Below are 18,777 nucleotides of genomic sequence, written 5' to 3'. Positions count from 1 at the left end.
AAATTATTATTAAACCTCCACATTCCCCTAAAAGACCTCAGGATCATTCTGTAATGCTTCAAAACTCTTTCCACCTTAGTCACCTCCAGATTCAAACCTCCATTGTTATCCATCATCACCACAATCTCCTCCCCACAAAGCTCTATTCATCCCTTTATTTTGCTTAAGCCAAAAGCCCCTTCGCAGTCCCCAAACTCTTCCAGTGTATCCCCCAAAGCTCCAGGTGCGCCATCTACGAAATCCCCAACACCCTCTGACTCTTTCTGAATGTTTTCTTCACCTTCTCGCTCAGAAACCTGGAGGCAGCTCTAACTGAAAACTGAAACCTGCTTCCCTAGAGCCTTCTCAAGAGGTGGCCGTTTCTTCCCTCCCACGCACCACATACCACAGAGCCTAGGGGTGGAGTGGGTGTCTTTCATGGTCCTCATTGCTGCTGACAGACAATTCTCCTCCCTTGCTCAAAATCCCCAGCTTTTCTGGAAGTCCATGCCCTGAAACTACACCACCCACTACCCTCCTGTGGCAATCATCTGCCAGCCTCTCAGGCTCTTCCTCATTTGCAGCAGATGTTAGTGCCCAGCTCCCTCACTGGCTCCCTTTCCATTCTTCTCCTTCAGTCATTCTTGGTGATTTAGCAAGGTGCTGAGCACCTTAGCCTCCTACTGCCTTGACTTCTCACTCTCAAAGCTCTCCTCCTCCATTCACCTCAGCTACCCACTCCCACCTTTCTACCCTGTGCACCTCATTGCCAGTGACTGCACAACCTCTGAAATCATTTCCAGCATCCCACTCTCTCACCACTTCCTCCTCAGCCAGCCACCCTCCACAACAATTCTTCAGCCCCATAGGTGTCTCCAATTCAGAGGCCCTAGCACTATTTCTCTGTCCTCTGTCTCTGTCAGAGAACTGGCAAGGAATAGATGGCCGATTCGAAAGAATTTAGCTGGAGAGAGCTTAATGAAGGGCTTATTCACAGAGGAGTAGCAGGTTGAATGAACCAACAAGGGATGGTGAAGTATCCGGGGAGTAAGAGCATGGGAAGCCATTACAACCAACAGCCTGAAGCAGCAGGGGAGAGAATGAGGTCCCTGGAGCCCACTTAGAGCTGAAACAGTAACAGAAAAGCTACCTGACACAGGCAGTGGCCACAGGAGAACAAACATAGTCACTGTTGGAACCATAGTAAGGCAAAGAGGGATGATAGGAGTATAAAGAAATCCCCAAACCCTCTGATTTTTCGCTAGTGTCTTCCACAGACTTCCAGTCCCATTTCAATGGGAAGTCAAGGGCAAGGGAGCCCCAGTACTGCAGTCTGCAGACATTTGCCTTTCACAGCAGAAAAGGGTGGACTCTCAGGGCAGAGGGTGACAGTATAACAAGCATGATCACCACCTCATGGCCTTCACTTCATCACCCCTGCCCTCACCCTTGCACATCCTCCACATCCTTCATCATACTGGCCTGACAAAGCCCAACTCTGCCTTCTCCATACCTGTATCCAAACAGGGAGACATGCCTGGAGAAAATTATGTGGCTCTGCTTACTAGTCTCACTTTAAATGTATGGCCCCAAATCTCAAGTGGGCCCTGCTGTCTGATTACATCCCTTTAATCTACTCACCCTCCACGGTTTTCCTCCATTCTCTTCTCAAATGCCATCACACTATCTCCACTCCTGATGATTTTGTTTCCTATTTTACTGAGAAAGTAGAAACAATCAGAAGCAGACAACTTCATCTTGCCATTATCACCCTACCCCTAAATTCTGCCCTCTATCTGGTTGCTGTGGGCACCCTATCTTGTCACTGTGGTCAGCTGTGCACTACATGCCATCAACTCTGAGCTGCTCAAGGACTTTGCTTCTGCAAGCAACTCCTGTAGAATAAATCTTTTTTATAGATCATTCTCATCTGCATGCAAATACATTATAATATAGCTCATCCAAAAAGAAAAGCAAAACCCTTCCCTACACCTCTCTTCACCACGTGCCCATTACTCTGCCTTCCCTTGCAGGGAAATCCCCTCAAATGAGTTGCTTATACTCATGCCTCCATCTTGCCATTTCCCATTCTCTCTTGAACCCACTCCAGTCAGCCATTTGTTTCTACCATTTCCAAAGAAAATACTCTCTTAAAGGTCACTAGTGACTCCATAAGAGTCAGGGTCCTAGCAGAAGCAAATGGCATGTTTAAATTGGGTGATTTGGGGAAATTTGTATAAAGGCACCCTCTTCAAGCGTGTGGGTTTGGGTAAGGAAACGACAAATGATAGTGCAGTACCCCAAGACTATAAACAATAGGGTCCCTGAAGGAGCAAGAAGGATAATTACCAAAGCCCAAGAGAGATTTGTGGAGAGAGGGTCTCCTGACAGAAGCGAGGACCTTCTGCGGAAGATGGCAAGAGTGTAGGGTAGGAGCCCACAGTGCATGACAGGGCACTGTTGAGGTCCAAGGACTCATCATCTCCATCCAATGTGGAAATCCTCAATGGGAAGTCTCTGTGCTGGAGCTCTACACACAAGGCTGGCCAAAACTTTCTCAGCTGCACCTCAGTCTGAGGCTCTTCCTGCCTGATCCTTCTTCCTTCCTTTCACAGGGATCAGATCTACATTACAGTCTGAAGGCTTTCCCTGTTAACTCTCCTCCCCTTTAATTTTCACAAATGTTATTGCCAATAAGTCTCTTATGCTTCTAACTCCATCTTGGCATCTATTTCCTGGACAACCCAAACTAACATAACCACACAACCTCCATCTTACCAAACCCAGTGGTCACTGGGCGCAATGGCTCACACCTGTAATCCCAGCACTTTGGGAGGCCGAGGCGAGTGGATCACGAGGTCAGGAGTTCAAGACCAGCCTGATCAACATGGTGAAACCCCGTCTCTACTAAAATACAAAAATTAGCCAGGCCTGGTGGCACATGCCTGTAATCCCAGCTACTCAGGAGGCTGAGGCAGGAGAATCACTTGAACCCAGGAGGCAGAGGTTGCAGTGAGCTGAGATCATGCCACTGCACTCCAGCCTGGGCAACAGAGTGAGATTCCATCTCAAAAACAAACAAACAAACAACAACAACAAAAAAAACCCAATGGTCATCTCAAGTCCTATGGCTGGCCAGAGTATGATATGTTTAAGCAGCTGAAAGAAGACCAACGTGGTCTTCTCACAAAGGAGTGAAAAATCACCAGATTTTAAGGTTTGAAAGGACCAATTTTAGTTTAAAAACTGACATTAGTAGAGCAATTCATTTCCAAATGACCTAGAACACTTCTACTGCACCTTGCACTGTCTCTTTGTAAATATCCATCACACTGGTCATTGTTTACTGTCTGTCTTCTATTCCAGATATGAGTTTCAAGAACAAAGACTAAATCTGTCTTGTTAACTTGCTTGGTGCATTGCAAGTCTTCTTTAAATATATTTAAAATGAGTAACTTTGTAGAGCCATATATCATTTTTATATTTGTTTCTTGGTTAAACTATCTTAAGGTTTTCTTCTCATTTATGTGATGTATTTTTTCTTTTCATTCCCTCAATAAATATTGATCACTAAATATTTGACAGTATAGCATCAGATAGTAGGAGCTGGAAAAATAAACGACTCCCAGTCCCTGAGGAGTACCAGTCTATCTGGGAAGACAGACTTGCAAATAATAGAAGATAGTATGATTATTGCTAAAATGAAATTATGTACAAAATACAAGTGAGTCCTCATAGACCCAAGTGTAAGAGCTAAAACTATAAAACTCTTAGAAGAAAATACAGGAGTAAATCTTTGGAATCTTGGGTTAGGCACTGATTTCTTATATAGGACAACAATAGCAAGTGATTAAAGAGAAAACAGATAAGGTGGACTTCACTGAATTAAAAACTTTTGTGCTTCAAAGAAAACCATCAAGAAAGTAAAAAGACAGACTGAAAGAAAATATTTTCAAATCATATATCTGCTAAGATCTAGAATCTATTTTTTATTTTTTAAAATAAATTACAGAACAACATGGATATATAGAATAGATATTTTTAAACCCTTACAACTCAATAAACTTTAAAAAATTAATCCAACTTAGAAATGATAAAGGATTTGAATAGACATTTCTACAAAAAAAGATATACAAATGGCTTCTGAGCACCTGATAAGGGTAGTAGTCAACATCATTAGTGCTCAGGGAAATGCAAAGCAAAATCACAATGAGATACTACTTCACACCCACTAGGACAGATAAGATTAAAAGACACAAAATAAAAGTATTGGCAAGGATGGGAAGAAATTGGAACCTCTACACATTGCTAATAGGATGGGAAATGGTGCATTCAGTTTGGAAATTAGTGTGAGAGTTCCTCAAAAGGTCAAACATAAAGTTGCCTTATGATCAGCAATTCTACTGCTAGGTATATACCCAAAGGAATTGAGTTCAAACAAAAACTTGTATACAAATGTTCATCAACTAATGAATAAGATGTGCTATATCCATACAATGAAATATTATTTGGCCATAAAAAGGAATGAAGTACTGATACGTGTTACAACATGGATGAACCTTGGAAACATTATCTTCAGTAAAAGAAGTCAGTCAAAAAAGATCATGATTCTATCTACATGTAATGTCCAAGCTGGCCATGGTGGCTCACACCTGTAATCCCAGCACTTTGGGAGGTGGGAGAATTTCTTGAGGCCAGGAGTCCAAGGTTGCAGTGAGCTATGATCACACCACTATACACCAGCCTAGGCAACAGAGCAAGACCCCATCTCAAAAAAAGAAAGAAAAGAAACAAAGAAAGAACAAAAAGAAATGTCCACAATAAGCAAATACAGAGAGGTAGAAAATAGATCAGTTGTTGCCAAGGGCTGCCAAGACTATGAGGGGAAATGGAGAGTTACTGGTAATGTGTATGAGGTTTCTTTTAGAGATTACAAGAATGTTCTAAAGTTATATTATGGTGATTGTTGCACAACTTTGTAAATATACTAAAAACCACAGAATTGAATATCTCAAATAGCTGAACTATATGACATATACTATACTGCAATAAAACTATTTCAAAAATGCAATTGAATCATAAAAGATAAATTGCTTATGTCACAGAATTCAGTGAAGCTTTCGAAGAGGTCATATGTAAATGAGACATGAAGGAACAGCAGGAGCCTGCTGTGTCTATGAGAGGACAGGAGAAAACATTCCAGACAGAGACAGCAGCACACGCAAAGGCAGGGGAGAGCATGGGAAGAGAGCATGCCATGGCATGTACAGTCGTCCCTCAGTCTTCACAGGGGATTTGTTCCAGGATCCCCGTGGATACCAAAATCCACCCATGCTCAGGTGTCTTATATAAGATGATGCAATATTCTGGTAAAGAATATCCTAAATTCTCCCACAGACCTCCGATCATTTCTAGATTACTTATAATATCTAACACAACATAACTGCTAAATAAATAGTTGACTGTACTATATTGTTTAGGGAATAATCATGGGGGGGAAGTCTGTAGATGTTCAGTACAAATGCAGTTTTTTTCTTGAATATTTTTTACTCCAGGTTGGTTGAATCCAGTTATGCGGCACCCACAGATACAGAGAGGCAACTGTATAGTGTGTGTAGTCAATAATGCTGGTACAGAGATTATGGCCTGCAGATGCAGGGCCCCAGTCTGTTGGGGTAGGCAAGGACCAAATCAGAAAGGGCTATTTCATCATGCTAGCTTTCCATGAAGGGAAAGGGAACCTGCTGAAAAACTTTCTGCCAGTAGAAGCATCATTCTAGTATAAACGTTGAAAGGTGATCTGAAGGGAAATGAAACTAGTGATTGCCCAGAAGGAGGAAAAGAATAATCACTGACTAAATTTATAAAGCCCTTACTCCCCGCTAAGGAGTTTCCTTTAATCATCTCATTTAATTACTAAAATGAGCAATAGTTATCCCCACTTTATAGATGATATCCACAGGGCTTGCTCCCTCACCTCCTGCAGGTCTTCAGGCAAGTAGAAGTGCCTCACACTTCCCTATTCCCCTTGCTTTATTTTTCTCCTGGTTGCTCAACTCAATTTAACATCTGTTTCACTTTTGAAATCTTGTTTAAAGATTCTCTCCCACACTAGAATGATAAGTCCCTAGGAATAATTTAATTTGTATTTCAGTTCTGTATCCCCAGTGCCCAGGACATAGTCAACCCTCAGTAAGTACATAAATGAATACATTTTAAAAAATGAGGAAATCGGGTCCCATAGAGATTAAGTAACTTGCCTTGATCATACAAGTAATAAGTGGCAGACGTCTGATTTAACAACCCACATTCCTAAACCACTAAGTGGTTACACAGAGTTGTAATATTGTAGGCAAGAGGCAAGTACCCTCGGACTGTGGTAGTGGGGAAGCGGGGTGATAGGCCTGCCTCGAGTTGGTGATGACTGGATGTGGAAGGGCGCTGAAAGGGCTCAATCTAGCATGACTTTGGTTTCTACATTTGGCTCATGGGTAAACAGGAGAGCAATTCTTCAGGAAAAAGAATACAAAGAACTCCAGGTTTGGGCAAAACGATAGGAGGACGTGTCTTAATCCACGATCCTTTTTAACTCTTTCACTATTTCCCTTAGATTACTAAAACATGTTGTTAATTTAAATATATGTGAAGCCAGTAAACCCAAACTGATCCCTTCATCTTCAGTCTGAGGCCAGTGGGGGATAGGGACGGGGATGGGGGTGGGGACGGACAGGCAGACCAGAATAGGGTCAGCTCTTTTTTTTTTTTTAAGTTAGTCCAAACTTACAAAGAGTAGAAATAAGTCCCCAGGAGTGCTTAACTCTGAGGTAATTTTTAAGGCAGATAATAAAACTGGAGAATACACCGTACCCTTGTGGAGTCAGGTAGTATTCGTAGTTTTAGATTATCCTGACGGTGGCAGTCACTTGTAGAAGTGACAGTGTGCAACAGGCCAATGACACCCAATCCCTGGATGGCCAGGAGGGCGGGAGGGCACCCGGCCGCGGTCTCAGGCTGCTGAGCAGGCGCAGGAAGCTCGCGCCTCAAACGACTCCCAAACCCGGGCCCGGCGCGAAGCAGGGAAGCGTCCCTCACATTACTGCACGCTCACCCGGCCGCGGGCCAGCGGCCTCCGGTCCCCAGGTGGCGCTGTGGGCTCGCGGAGGCGGCCGCGGCACGAGGGAGCGTCGTCTCCCTGGTGCGCATGCTCGCCCCCGCTGCGGGCTGGCTGTTTTTTTTGTTTTTTTGGTTTTTTTTGCCCTCGGGCGGCCCGGCGGCTGCGTACTGGCTGTGGGATGGGAAGTGAAGCCCCAGCGAGCGGCTGCAGCGGGGCGGTGAAGAGCAGCCAGGGGGAGGCGGCGGCGGCGGCTAGTCGGTGAGCAGCTGGGAAGAGCAGAACCGGGGCGGAGCACCTGCAGGCGCGGGCGGCGGCCCCACCATGGCGATTCGCAAGAAAAGCACCAAGAGCCCCCCGGTGCTGAGCCACGAATTCGTCCTGCAGAATCACGCGGACATCGTCTCCTGTGTGGCGATGGTCTTCCTGCTGGGGCTCATGTTTGAGGTGAGCCCGCCCCGAGTCCCAACCGCCTGCCCCGCCACCCCCTGCCCGGGCCCGGGCTCCAGATGCCAGCCCCGGCTTCTCCGCCCAGGACCGCGGGGGGCTCGGGCCTAGGGTAGGTGCAGACCCCCAGTCCCTGAGGTGCAGGCCTGCCCTGCCCTGCCCAACGCCGGCGGCGGCTCCCCGGCGGCCGGCCCGGGGATGCAAAGTCCCGGTGGGCCTCATCGCGGCCCGCAGTGGGTGGGGACCGCCGCGTCGCCCCTTTCCTGACCCGCCGTCGCCCCCTCCCGCCGGCTGCGCGGCGCAGTTCCTGGTTCCCGCGAAGGGTTACGTGGCAGCCGGCGAGGGGCCGGCGGGCGGGGGCGGCCCCTGCGCTGCCGAGCTGGCTTGGGGCGGGTGGGCGGACTTGGGGGGACTGCCAGCCTCGGCCGCGGTGAGCGTCAGCCCCGCGAGGGCCGGGGAAGGCGGAGGCCCGGCCCCCAGGTCTGAGGAGTGCCGGCCTGGAGGCCACAGGCCCCGAGTGACAGGGGGGCCCCCGGTAGCTCCGAGATTGGGGTGAGCGAGAAACCGGAGTCGGGCATCTGCTTTCGACTTGAAGGGCGGTGGCCGCCGGGCACCGGCACAGTGGAGGCGCGCCAGATTGTTTTAATTTTTGTCTTTTAAACTGATATTATTACCAGTTAACGAACTTTTTGCCCTGACGCTTTAAAGAAACAAGGTCTGATGGATAAATCGAGGTTCTGAACAGCGGTGCCAAGGAATCGAGTAATTTTGTTTCTTGAAGTAGGAGAGGATGGGAATGTCAGGAGTGTGTAAATTCTCTTCCCACGTATCTAGTATTTTGATGACTTATTTAACAGCTGTTGAATGTGGATGATAAACTTTGCAAGGTGAACGAGTAACATCCTACGTTTTTCCCCTCGCTCCGCAGTACACACGCTCATTCCTTTGCTTTTTTCCCTTTTTAATTTTTCTCTGGAACCCTTATGTCTCAGTAAATATACAAATTATTTTGCTCCTGCCTTGTTTTGTCTCCTCTCTCCTGCATGTAACAAGTGAGAGTAGAGATTTTGGAGTATTTTTACGAGTCTGTATTTCCAGAGTCTAGGATAGTGCCTGGGACATAGGAGTGCTTAAAAAAATATGAGCGACGTTAAGAATCCTTGAGAAAACCTAATGGAATGATATTACCAGTGACCAAAAGGTGAATACATTTTTTTTTAATGGAGCCTATTTGTTTTTTTTTTAATTTTAAAATTAAATAATATTTTAACCTTATTTTCGCCTCTCATCAAATGGGCTTTTCTGGATCTAGATACAGATATTATTTACTCCTGATTGTGTCATGCATGTTTGAAACCACTGCTAAGGAGGTAGCAGGTATAGTTAAAGGGTAGGTAGAAGGAAACTAACATTCTCAAGCTTTAAGTCTGGGCTGTGCCACCTACCTACTGGGTGACCCAAGTCTGAGCCTCAATGTTTCTGCTCTTTATCAGGAAATAATATCACCTGTACTATTCTCCTCACAGCCATTTTTTGCAAGGATCAGATAATATGGTGTGAAGGTAAATACAGTACTAGGCCTGGTGCGCTGGCTCACGCCTGTAAACATCCCAACACTTTGGGAGGCCAAAGCGGGAGAATCAGTGGAGCCCAGGAGTTCGAGACCAGCCTAGGCAACATAGGGAGACCCTGTCTCTACAAATGATTTTTAAAAAATTAGCCAAGAGTGATAGATAGCACGCACCTGTGGTCGCAGCTGGGAGGCTGAAGTGGGATAATTACTTGAGCCCAGGAGGTGAAGGCTGCGGTGAGCCAAGGTTTCACCACTGCACTCCAGCCTGAAGGACAGCAAGAAGACCCTGTCTCAAAAAAAAACCCAATGTTAAACATTTGTATTCACTTTCTGAATTTGATACTTGCATATACTTTCTGCTTTGATCTTAAAGTAGTACTTTAATATATGTAGTATATTCAGTTTTCTGTAACTTGTCATAAACCATTTCCACATGGTAAGAATTCCTGACTTTAAAAACATATTTTAGGGGTACTGTGACCTGCAAGGTATATTTGCAGTGCTTTGAATGAAATGAAATATAAATCAGAAATGCTGACACATAGTATAACTTTGATTTTATATAAACTATTTTACATTCTCTTACTATATTTCTAGGGAAGTCCACCACCTATACCTTGCCTCACATGTTAGTGATTTTTTTTAACAGTGGATTTTCACCTTTATATAAATTTATAAAATTTGAAAATCTAAATAGACAAAAATACTAAATAGAGGTTTTTAAAGTCAATTCAAAAGTGAGCGTTAAAGTGATACACAAAAGTGAAGTTTGTGCGAGTTCTTCCTTTTTCTTACCATATGTTAAGGTGTTAGGATTTCAAAGCATGTTATCTATATATAGGAATGTGTAGACTAGGTTAGTTTTACTATTCGACTTTTAAAACAATTGCTGCTGAATCTCAAAGTTAACATAATTATAGAATTACAGTACTTGTGCTAGAATAATAGAGAAATTGATTTTTTTTGCAGAACTGTTAAGCCTGTTGTGCAGATACATTGAGGAAATGTCAGAGGATTTATGGTGACATCGACAAAGAAATTCAGAAAGAAAGAAATACTGTATTACTAGCCAAAATGAAGAAGCAGTGGAGATACACTGTAAAAGCATGGATTCTGGAGCTGAAGGGATTCATGTTCAAGTTAGGGCTCTGCAGCTTGCTAACTGGGTGACCTAGGGCAGCTCAGAACTGAAGTTTCCTCACCTGTAAAATGGGGCTTTTTGGGTTACTCTGACAAATTAACCAATATGTATTATGCCTAGTTCAATACTTGGCTTCCAAGAGGCATGCAATAAGTGGTAGCTATTATTATTATTTAAAAACTCACCAAAATTGGGAAATAGAAAGCATTTTTATGTGAGAGAAGGGTCTGGAATCTCTTTAGTTAGCATCTAAAGAGATTATACATACTGAAAAGGCTAACAAAATAGTCTGTTTGGCAGTAATGTAAGAGTTTAATTTCCAGGGAACTTCACATTAATCAAAAATTGCTTGTAAATTTTGGAATCATAGTTTTATTACAGTAAGTATCTGTCCACGTAATTCAAATCATAGTATACAATGAATGGCTTCATATATGAGTTAGGAAAAATTGAATGGTCGAAAAATGTTAGGGATTCTTGGGAAGCTTTCTGAAAGTGAGGATGTGGAGGAGGGGTGAAGAATTAGGGGTTCACAAGAGAAGTATTTCTTTTAAGGAGTGTATAAAGGAAAGATATTCAAGAGGAAAGGTATTCAAAATCTGCAAGTTCTTTATGCCATACAGATTTTGGGGACGTTTACAATTTCAACAATCTGGAAACAGTTTTCAAGGTTTGGGGTTTTTTTTTTTTTTTCTTTTTCTTTCCTTTTTTTCTTTCTTTTTATGACAGGTAAGGTGCTCAGGTCTTAACAAAGTTTGAGAGAGAGACACATCTCACATATAAGCATGAAACCCCAATCATCACACTTGTGAACTGCAAAAGGGTCTCTCTTTTTTTTTTTGAGACAGAGTCTCGCTATGTTGCCTTGGCTGGAATTTGACCTCCTGGGCTCAAGTGATCCTCCCCTCTCGCCACCTGAGTGGCTGGGACTACAGGCACGTGCCACTGAGCCCCACTGGAAGTGGAATTTGATATTCAGAATTGTCTTTACTTTTCAGGGATCCAGTCCATGTAGTGACTGGTCACATCTTCCTCTAAAACAAGTGCAAAGTAGTTAACATCTCTATATAACAAGAAAGATACCAAGCCCCAACTAGTGACACTTGATTAAAGAAATGTTATTGTATTTATGACCTTACATACAGCATAGAATTAGGTAATTCATTACAGTTTCTGGTAACCTATTTAAGATGCATCTGAATAAGTCTCTTTTTTTTTTCATTTTTCCATTTTTGTAAATGGAGAGTACCACTGTAAATGTTCAAACTGTCATAAACTCAGGTGTTTTTACTTTTGAGTTCATTATATATTTCTGTAGTCTATTTATATTCTTAACTAACTTATCTTACTACTAATTAATTTTGGTGTGAGTTTAACTGCAGCAATGCTAGCAGGGTGTGAGGCTTAGGAGGGCTGGAAATGGCTAGGAGCATGACTGCTGGCTTAAACTTGAAACTTTTTGGAGTGTGTAGTTTACATTTTTCCTCTTCTTCTTCTACTTAAACTCACATGCTAAACCAGCTGGAGGTCAAATTTTAATTTTATTTGGAAGCCTGACTAGAAGGATAATCTAATTTTTGCTTTTTAGAAATTAGCACATTTCTAAAATTTTAGAAATTTGCACATTTCTAAAATTTTAGAAATTTGCTAGCAAATTTTAGAATTTGATGCTAAATTTATCTTTGAAGAATCTCATTTGTTGTTTGTAAAGGACTCTTTTTGAGACAGAGCCTCGCTCTGTCACGCAGGCTAGAGTGCAATGGCGTGATCTCAGCTCACTGCACCCTCCGCCTCCTGGGTTCAAGCGATTCTCCTGCCTCAGCATCCTGAGTAGCTGGGATTACAGGCGCCCGCCACGATGTCCAGCTAATTTTTGTATTTTTAATAGAGATGAGGTTTCACCATGTTGGCCAGGCTGGTCTTGAACTCCTGACCTCAGGTGAGCCAGCCACCTCAGCCTCCCAAAGTGCTGGGATTACAGGCGTGAGCCATCACACCTGGCCTGTAAAGGACTCTTTAACAAAGTGTTCTTAGTTGTGACAGTGGTGACTTCATATTACAAACTAGAAACAAGGATGTGGAGTGTTTGTGTGTAAAACAGTGTATGTGTGTGTGTATATATATATAAAAAACATATATATAGTGTGTGTATATATAGATATATATTGTTTAGACTATATATATGTATAAAAAATCTAAACAAAAATAGCAAAACTAAATGAAATGTAGTGACCACTCAACTTTACTAAAAATAATCACATGAAAGTAGTGTTGCCCTGGAGACTCATGTCATCGTTCTGCTCTAATGAGTACTTGTTAATGACCCAAATTTTAATAGAGTAGCCTTAGTAGCCTTTTCTACTCAAGAGACCTTCATATCTAACCCAGTTCAGCAACTCACTTTACTGGCCATATCCTGCATTTTGTCATGCAAGCCTGACTTCTTCCACTTCGTGAATTCCAGGATAACAGAGTTCAGCTACAACCTACGTTTTGTTCACCTCCCTCATTCTAGTACTCATAAGTCAGTTCTCTACCTAGTCCAAGCTTTTGTGGCACCATGGCCCCCTTTCCCTTTCTCCAGTATATTAGCCCCCTCATTGTTTTGCCTTTCTTCCTGCAGTCTTTACGCCACTATTGGCCTTTTCGGTGCCTCTCAATTCCCAGAGAAAGTCATACTCATGCTGGTAGATAATATTGCAAATCAAAGGTTTCTAACCTCAGACATTCGCATCCGGTATCTTTTTACTTTCCCTGGCCATCTCCTTTCCCTATGGGAACTATATAAATAGTCATCATTCACGTCCCCATTATGCTTAGTATGTGACATTGCTTTTTTCTCACACAGGGAAAATAAAAGTTTATCAAGCACAGATTTCCTCATTTTTCTGTCTTTTGAAGTTATGTGTCCCATCCATTACTGCCTTCTTCCCATTTAAGAGGAAAAGTTGTTCAACAGTGCAATACTCAGTCCTTACAATTTTGTTCCCTACCATATGCCTCCATCCATTATTCTCTTTCTATCCTGTGTGTTTAACTTCTCCCTTTTCCCTGTTGCCTTCACGGTTGCCCCCATACAAGCTCAATCTCTCCTATCCTAAAAACAACATAAAATTTGACCTGGCATCTGCTGGATACCACTTTGTGCCTCTATGTTCTTCAATCCACTGGGATGCAGCTCCTGCTGTCACTACTTAGTTGGAATCACTCAAGCTGTGACCACTGATGACGACTTAAATTGTCCAGTCTATTGTTCTCTTTCCTCCCACATCTCTTTTGAAACTTTGACTTTATTAACCACACCTTTTAGAAATGTTTCCCCTTTGGCTTTTGGGACTGCAAGCTCTCTTTATTTCTTTTTCTGTCTCTCTAACTATTTTTTCTTAGTTTCAGTGACTTGAAGTTTTGCTTTTTTCCCTGTTCTCTCCATGGGTCTGATGTTGTCCTACTTCTCTACAAATACTGTGCACTCTCCATATATGATTGAATGTATTTTCACAGCTTCAGCTATTATCTGTAGAAAGAGACTCCCAAATCTTTATTTAAGCTAGGTTCTCCCTACTGAGTTCTAGACTTAGGTTTTAGCTGCCTTACTGCACGTCTCCCAGAAATCTCAGCTGTAGGCATCAATAAGTAACCTTGTACTCTTTCTTCTAGCTTACCAAACCTTATTTTGCCTTATGAGTGCCTCCTCTATCCCACAGTCACTGTCTTAGTTCACATCTCATTATCTTTCATGTGGTCTGTTGCACAAGTTTCATTCTTGGCTGCATGCTCACTCCGGTTTGTACTTTAACTGATATTTATTCAGCGATATTGATTAATTACCTAATATGTACCAGGCCTCATGCTGGGCTCTGAAATACAGTGATGAGTGGAAACAGGCATGGTCCCAGTTCTAATGGAGCTTACTTTCTAATGGGCGAGACAGAAATTATTAATATAATCAACCAGAGTATGCTTTTGAAGGAAAGGAACACAGTTCTCTGAGATAATCTAACAAAGGAAATGACCTACTCTAGGAAGACAGGGAGACTTCCTTGAAAAGGTGTAATGCAACTGAGATCTGATGGGAAATATTTTCCAACCGTATTTTAGATAGAACAGCATGTGCAGAGACCCTGTGGTAGAAGGTGCTGCAGAGGCAGAGAGAGGAGTCAGACCATAGAGTCCTATGGTCACATTCTCCTAGAAAGATGGGAATCTAGTGAAGGATTTTTAGCAGGTAGGGAGGGGGATGTGGTAACATGATCAGAAAATCATTCTAGTTGCAATGTGGAGAATGGATCTGAAGGGGCCTGGGATACCACTTAGCAGGTCACAGACAGCAATCCTTCTAAAACGCATAAATGAACTTTCCCGTCCTCAAAATTCTCCAGTTGTGCAAAAATGAAATCTAAACTACTTAGCTCAAAAAACAGGGTCCTTTCTAGCACTCAGTAATGTTTCTAGTCTTTTCTAACACTTCCTGATGTGAGTCCTGTGCCTGGCCTTGTGTTCACTGCTACTTGATCTTGCCATGCTCTGTTTCTTCTATCTGTACTGTCCTCTTCATCCCCCTTTGTGAACCTAGGGAACACCTATTTTCCAGCAAAACACAGCTCCTTCATTTCATTCTACCCCAGGAAAAAAACCAACAAAGCTCATTGTTTATCCCAAGTACCCACAATGCAAGCTATTGGCACTTATTCTACAGTATTATAACAGTTTATTTACCTGTACTCTTCACACCACGGAGCTCCTTGTCATTAGGGATTATTTTATCCATCTTCATCTGGTCCTTTTTTGTCTAGCACTTTGCCTGGTGCCTGCAAAGATTGGGTAAGCATTCCATTTTTCTGCTCTGACCAATTTACTTTTACCAGTAGTCAGGTCAGTTAAACAGTTATTGACCACTTAACTCTGCTAAGTGCGTGGGATACTAACACACCCACACCACAGACCCTATATTTGATCTGCTTTTCTCATGCTAACTGTGCTTCTCTTTATTTTATTAATTTACACTTAAAATTTGTCTTAATAGGAACTTTTTATTCATTGTATACGGCTAGAGTAGAGAATCATTATTTGTCAAATAACTGTTTTCTGGAACTGCAGAAAATGTCTTTTGAAATCTAAAAGTTAAGGATGAATTACACAATCTTACCTAAACCACAGAAGAATACTCTGGTGAATTACATTAGCTCCTTGGCAATCAGTAATTTCCATTGTGTCTGTCAGGATTCCACAGGAACAAGGAGGCCCTTGGTGCTTCGATTTAGGGACAGATTTTATAATGTTTTTGCCCTGATCTGTTATTTGGGAGAGGGTCACAAATTGACTTGATCTTTGTTTTTCCTTCTTTGTAGATAACGGCAAAAGCTTCTATCATTTTTGTTACTCTTCAGTACAATGTCACCCTCCCCGCAACAGGTAGGTAATTTATGCTAAGAATTTTCTACGTAAATAGAAGTTCAGTTGAACGAACTTGGAAATTTTAATGAATGCTAGGTCCTGCATTAATTAATCATCAGAGATCTCATCCATGATGTGACTGAATGTTATTTTGATGATATTGTAATACAAGATCTTATGTTTTTGATTGACTTTACCCTATATATGTTTTCTGTTTACTATATATTTTTGTGAATGGACTCGAAATTCCATAAAATAGTTTTGTTTTGCTTTCTCTGCCTTCTGATTTTTTCCTAAGAAAATTATAAGAAAAGATATTTTTAAAATTGTTTAAATGTCATTGTTCATTCAAGAATTCTAAAAGCACAACGGCAGATTTAGTTTTTCTGTAAGTTACATTTTGGACCTGTAATAGCAATACTTCTAAGATTATTTTCACTTTTTCCTGTGCTCTACTTTTAACAATTATTTTGATTCCAGAAAATGTGTTAGTAAGCTCCAGGAATTATCTGGTAATAGCATCCAAACTATTAGGTTTTATTTCAAAAATTTTATTTCTTAATCTATGTAAAAATTAGGTGTTTCTTGGAAGTTGATTGTAATTTAATACAGTGATATAATTAACTAGCATGGGTGACGGATGGGGTATTTTTTGGTTGAGGCAGTAAACCTGCACAGTTTTTTATTTAGAATGTAACATAATGTAGTATACCACATTTAGTTGGGGTTTTTTGTTGTTGTTGCTGTTATTTGTATGTGTGTTTTTAAGAGATGACAGGGTCTTGCCAAATGTGTTGCCTAGGCAGGAGTGCTGTGGCGCGATCATAGCTCACTGCAGCCTCCAGCTTCTGGGCTCAAATGATCCTCTCTGGTCAGCCTCCCAAGTAGCTGGGACTACAAGGGCACACCACCACGCCCAGCTAATTTTTCAATTTACTGTAGAGATGGAGTCTCACTATACTACCTAGGTCAGTCTTGAATTTGGGCCTCAAGCAATCCTTGCCTCCCTAAGTGTTGGGATTACAGGGGTGAGGCACTGCACCTAGCCCCTGAGTTGGGTTTTTGTTCAGTTATGTATAGTTTTGTAACTATTTAATTTAGTGATTTAGTTATCAGGTTACTCAAAACTACAATACTGTTTTGAAATTTGAATATGCCAGAGAAGAATAAAGCTCTTTTATGTGTATGTTCCCCATAAACATAAAGTTTGAGAATAAGTGTCAGCAATTCACAAGTATTTGATAAAGATTTGTTTTGAAAAATTATAGCAATTGCAAGGATTAAAAACAACTTTAGTAGTTGCCTTTATCTCTGCTGCTTATAGGTCAAAACTAAATCAAATACAGGTCAAATCAGCTTTTCCATCAGAATCATAATTTAGTGTGTAGTTAGAAAGTAGAAGTAGAAAGTTTCAAAAGCCCTTTGAAAAAAATAGGTCAATAGGCTAAGTATAACTTTATCAACCTAATTTATACCCCTGGGATAATATCAGTTTATTGAGTGTGGCCTCCTCTTCCCTGTTTTTTGGTCTTTGGTGGCTGTGACTAACACATGTCAAGTCTTTGTAAGTAATTTCTAAAGCTTTAGATTTCTAGATAGTCTTGGTTTTCATTGCCCCTCTAAGACTCAAGATGTCCAAGACCACGTTATTTATGATGTTTATACAGAATTATTTAATTGGCTATTCTTATTTGTTTCCATAACTATGTTCTACTTAATGCTGTTTTTATAACCTTGTGTATATTTTTGTCTATTTGCGTCCTTTTTGGTCTTCAGAAGAACAAGCTACTGAATCAGCGTCCCTTTATTACTATGGTATCAAAGATTTGGCTACGGTTTTCTTCTACATGCTAGTGGCGATAATTATTCATGCCGTAATTCAAGAGTATATGTTGGATGTAAGTATGCAGTCTTAGAAATCTATACTTTATAAAGTACTAGCTCTCCATAATCTGATAGTCATATATTAAATACAATTTATAATTTATTCTTAATTACTAGTGGCTGTTTTTATTTTTAGAAAATTAACAGGCGAATGCACTTCTCCAAAACGAAACACAGCAAGTTTAATGAATCTGGTCAGCTTAGTGCGTTCTACCTTTTTGCCTGTGTTTGGGGCACATTCATTCTCATCTCTGTAAGTATGTCCTCTTAGGTTGTTGTTCTCCTTCCTTATCTAAGATTAGGAACTCTGCTAATGAAATAGTATAAGTTAAGAGTTTCAGTGATAAATCTGTTTTAGGTATTTTTTTATACAGCAAAAATTCTAAACTATGTTTACTGTTTCAAAAAGGCTTATTCATTTTTAGTCACTTTGAATGTTACTTTTATATCTTGTGTTTTTTTTTTTTTTTTGAGACAGAGTCTCGCTCTGTCGCCAGGCTGGAGTGCAGTGGCATGATCTCGGCTCACTGCAACCTCCACCTCCCGGGTTCAAGTGATTCTCCTGCCTCAGCTTCCCAAGTAGCTGGGACTACAGACGCACACCACCACGCCCAGCTAATTTTTGTATTTTTAGTAGAGACAAGGTTTCACCATGTTGGCCAGGATAGTCTCGAACTCCTGACCTCGTGATCTACCCGCCTCAGCCTCCCAAAGTGCTGGGATTACAGGCTTGAGCCACCAAGCCCGGCCTTACTTTTATATCTTATAGTGGTTTACAGATACCTCTGTATCAGCAAAAAGGGTAAGATGTGAGTAATACTCCTACTAGGTTACATGAGTTGTAATGTTCACAGTCATTTCCTCCTTTAAAAACAGCCCCAGTGTTTTCCAAGCTTCTTAAATGTTGTATAACTTTTCAGTTATGGCAATCAAAACCTTTAGTTGTATCACTCTAACTAATGAGAAAAAGAAAGGCAGTATTTGCTTTAATATTAGTGATAACAATCCCTTAAATTTATATGGTGTTCCATAGTTCACATACTTTTGAGTTTGTCAGACACATAATTCTTTCTAATCACTATATTAGAAATGAATAACAGTGAGTTTTCCAGGGTAAAGCACTTCATGTTGGAAGTAGACTAAAACTCAGCTTTTTATTCCATTGCTCGTTCCATTTTACTCTGCTGCTTTAATAATACTTTATAGGTAATATGTAAATTTTAGTTTAAAAACTATTATAAATTTTTT

The 18,777-nt window shown here is 41.3% G+C and overlaps 2 protein-coding genes and 1 non-coding gene across 3 annotated transcripts in view; 1 reads left to right on the top strand and 2 right to left on the bottom strand.

The window, feature by feature from the left end:
• XKR9 (XK related 9) overlaps positions 1 to 7,051 on the bottom strand; it is a 178,618-nt gene extending 171,567 nt beyond the window's left edge. The window contains exons 1-2 of the mRNA XM_054561755.2: positions 6,764 to 7,051; positions 1,621 to 1,698 (exon numbers count right to left, since the gene is read on the bottom strand). The gene's annotated coding sequence lies outside the window, so the exon portion shown is untranslated. The remainder of the gene's footprint in view (positions 1 to 1,620; positions 1,699 to 6,763) is intronic.
• Positions 7,052 to 7,268: 217 nt separating this feature from the next.
• TRAM1 (translocation associated membrane protein 1) overlaps positions 7,269 to 18,777 on the top strand; it is a 33,061-nt gene continuing 21,552 nt past the window's right edge. The window contains 4 exon segments of the mRNA NM_001132765.1: positions 7,269 to 7,537; positions 15,600 to 15,663; positions 17,422 to 17,543; positions 17,666 to 17,782. Of these exon segments, the coding sequence (NP_001126237.1) occupies positions 7,415 to 7,537; positions 15,600 to 15,663; positions 17,422 to 17,543; positions 17,666 to 17,782 (426 nt within the window). The 5' untranslated portion in view covers positions 7,269 to 7,414.
• LOC112134829 (small nucleolar RNA U13) lies at positions 10,971 to 11,076 on the bottom strand. Its single transcript, XR_002916178.1, has one exon. It is a non-coding gene; the product is annotated as a small nucleolar RNA U13 (small nucleolar RNA).

The sequence above is a fragment of the Pongo abelii genome, chromosome 7, assembly GCF_028885655.2.
Source record: "Pongo abelii isolate AG06213 chromosome 7, NHGRI_mPonAbe1-v2.0_pri, whole genome shotgun sequence".
In the NCBI taxonomy this organism is placed as follows: Eukaryota; Metazoa; Chordata; class Mammalia; order Primates; family Hominidae; genus Pongo; species Pongo abelii.
Note: the sequence above shows the minus strand (reverse complement) of the source record. Positions and strands in the feature narration are given on the sequence as shown.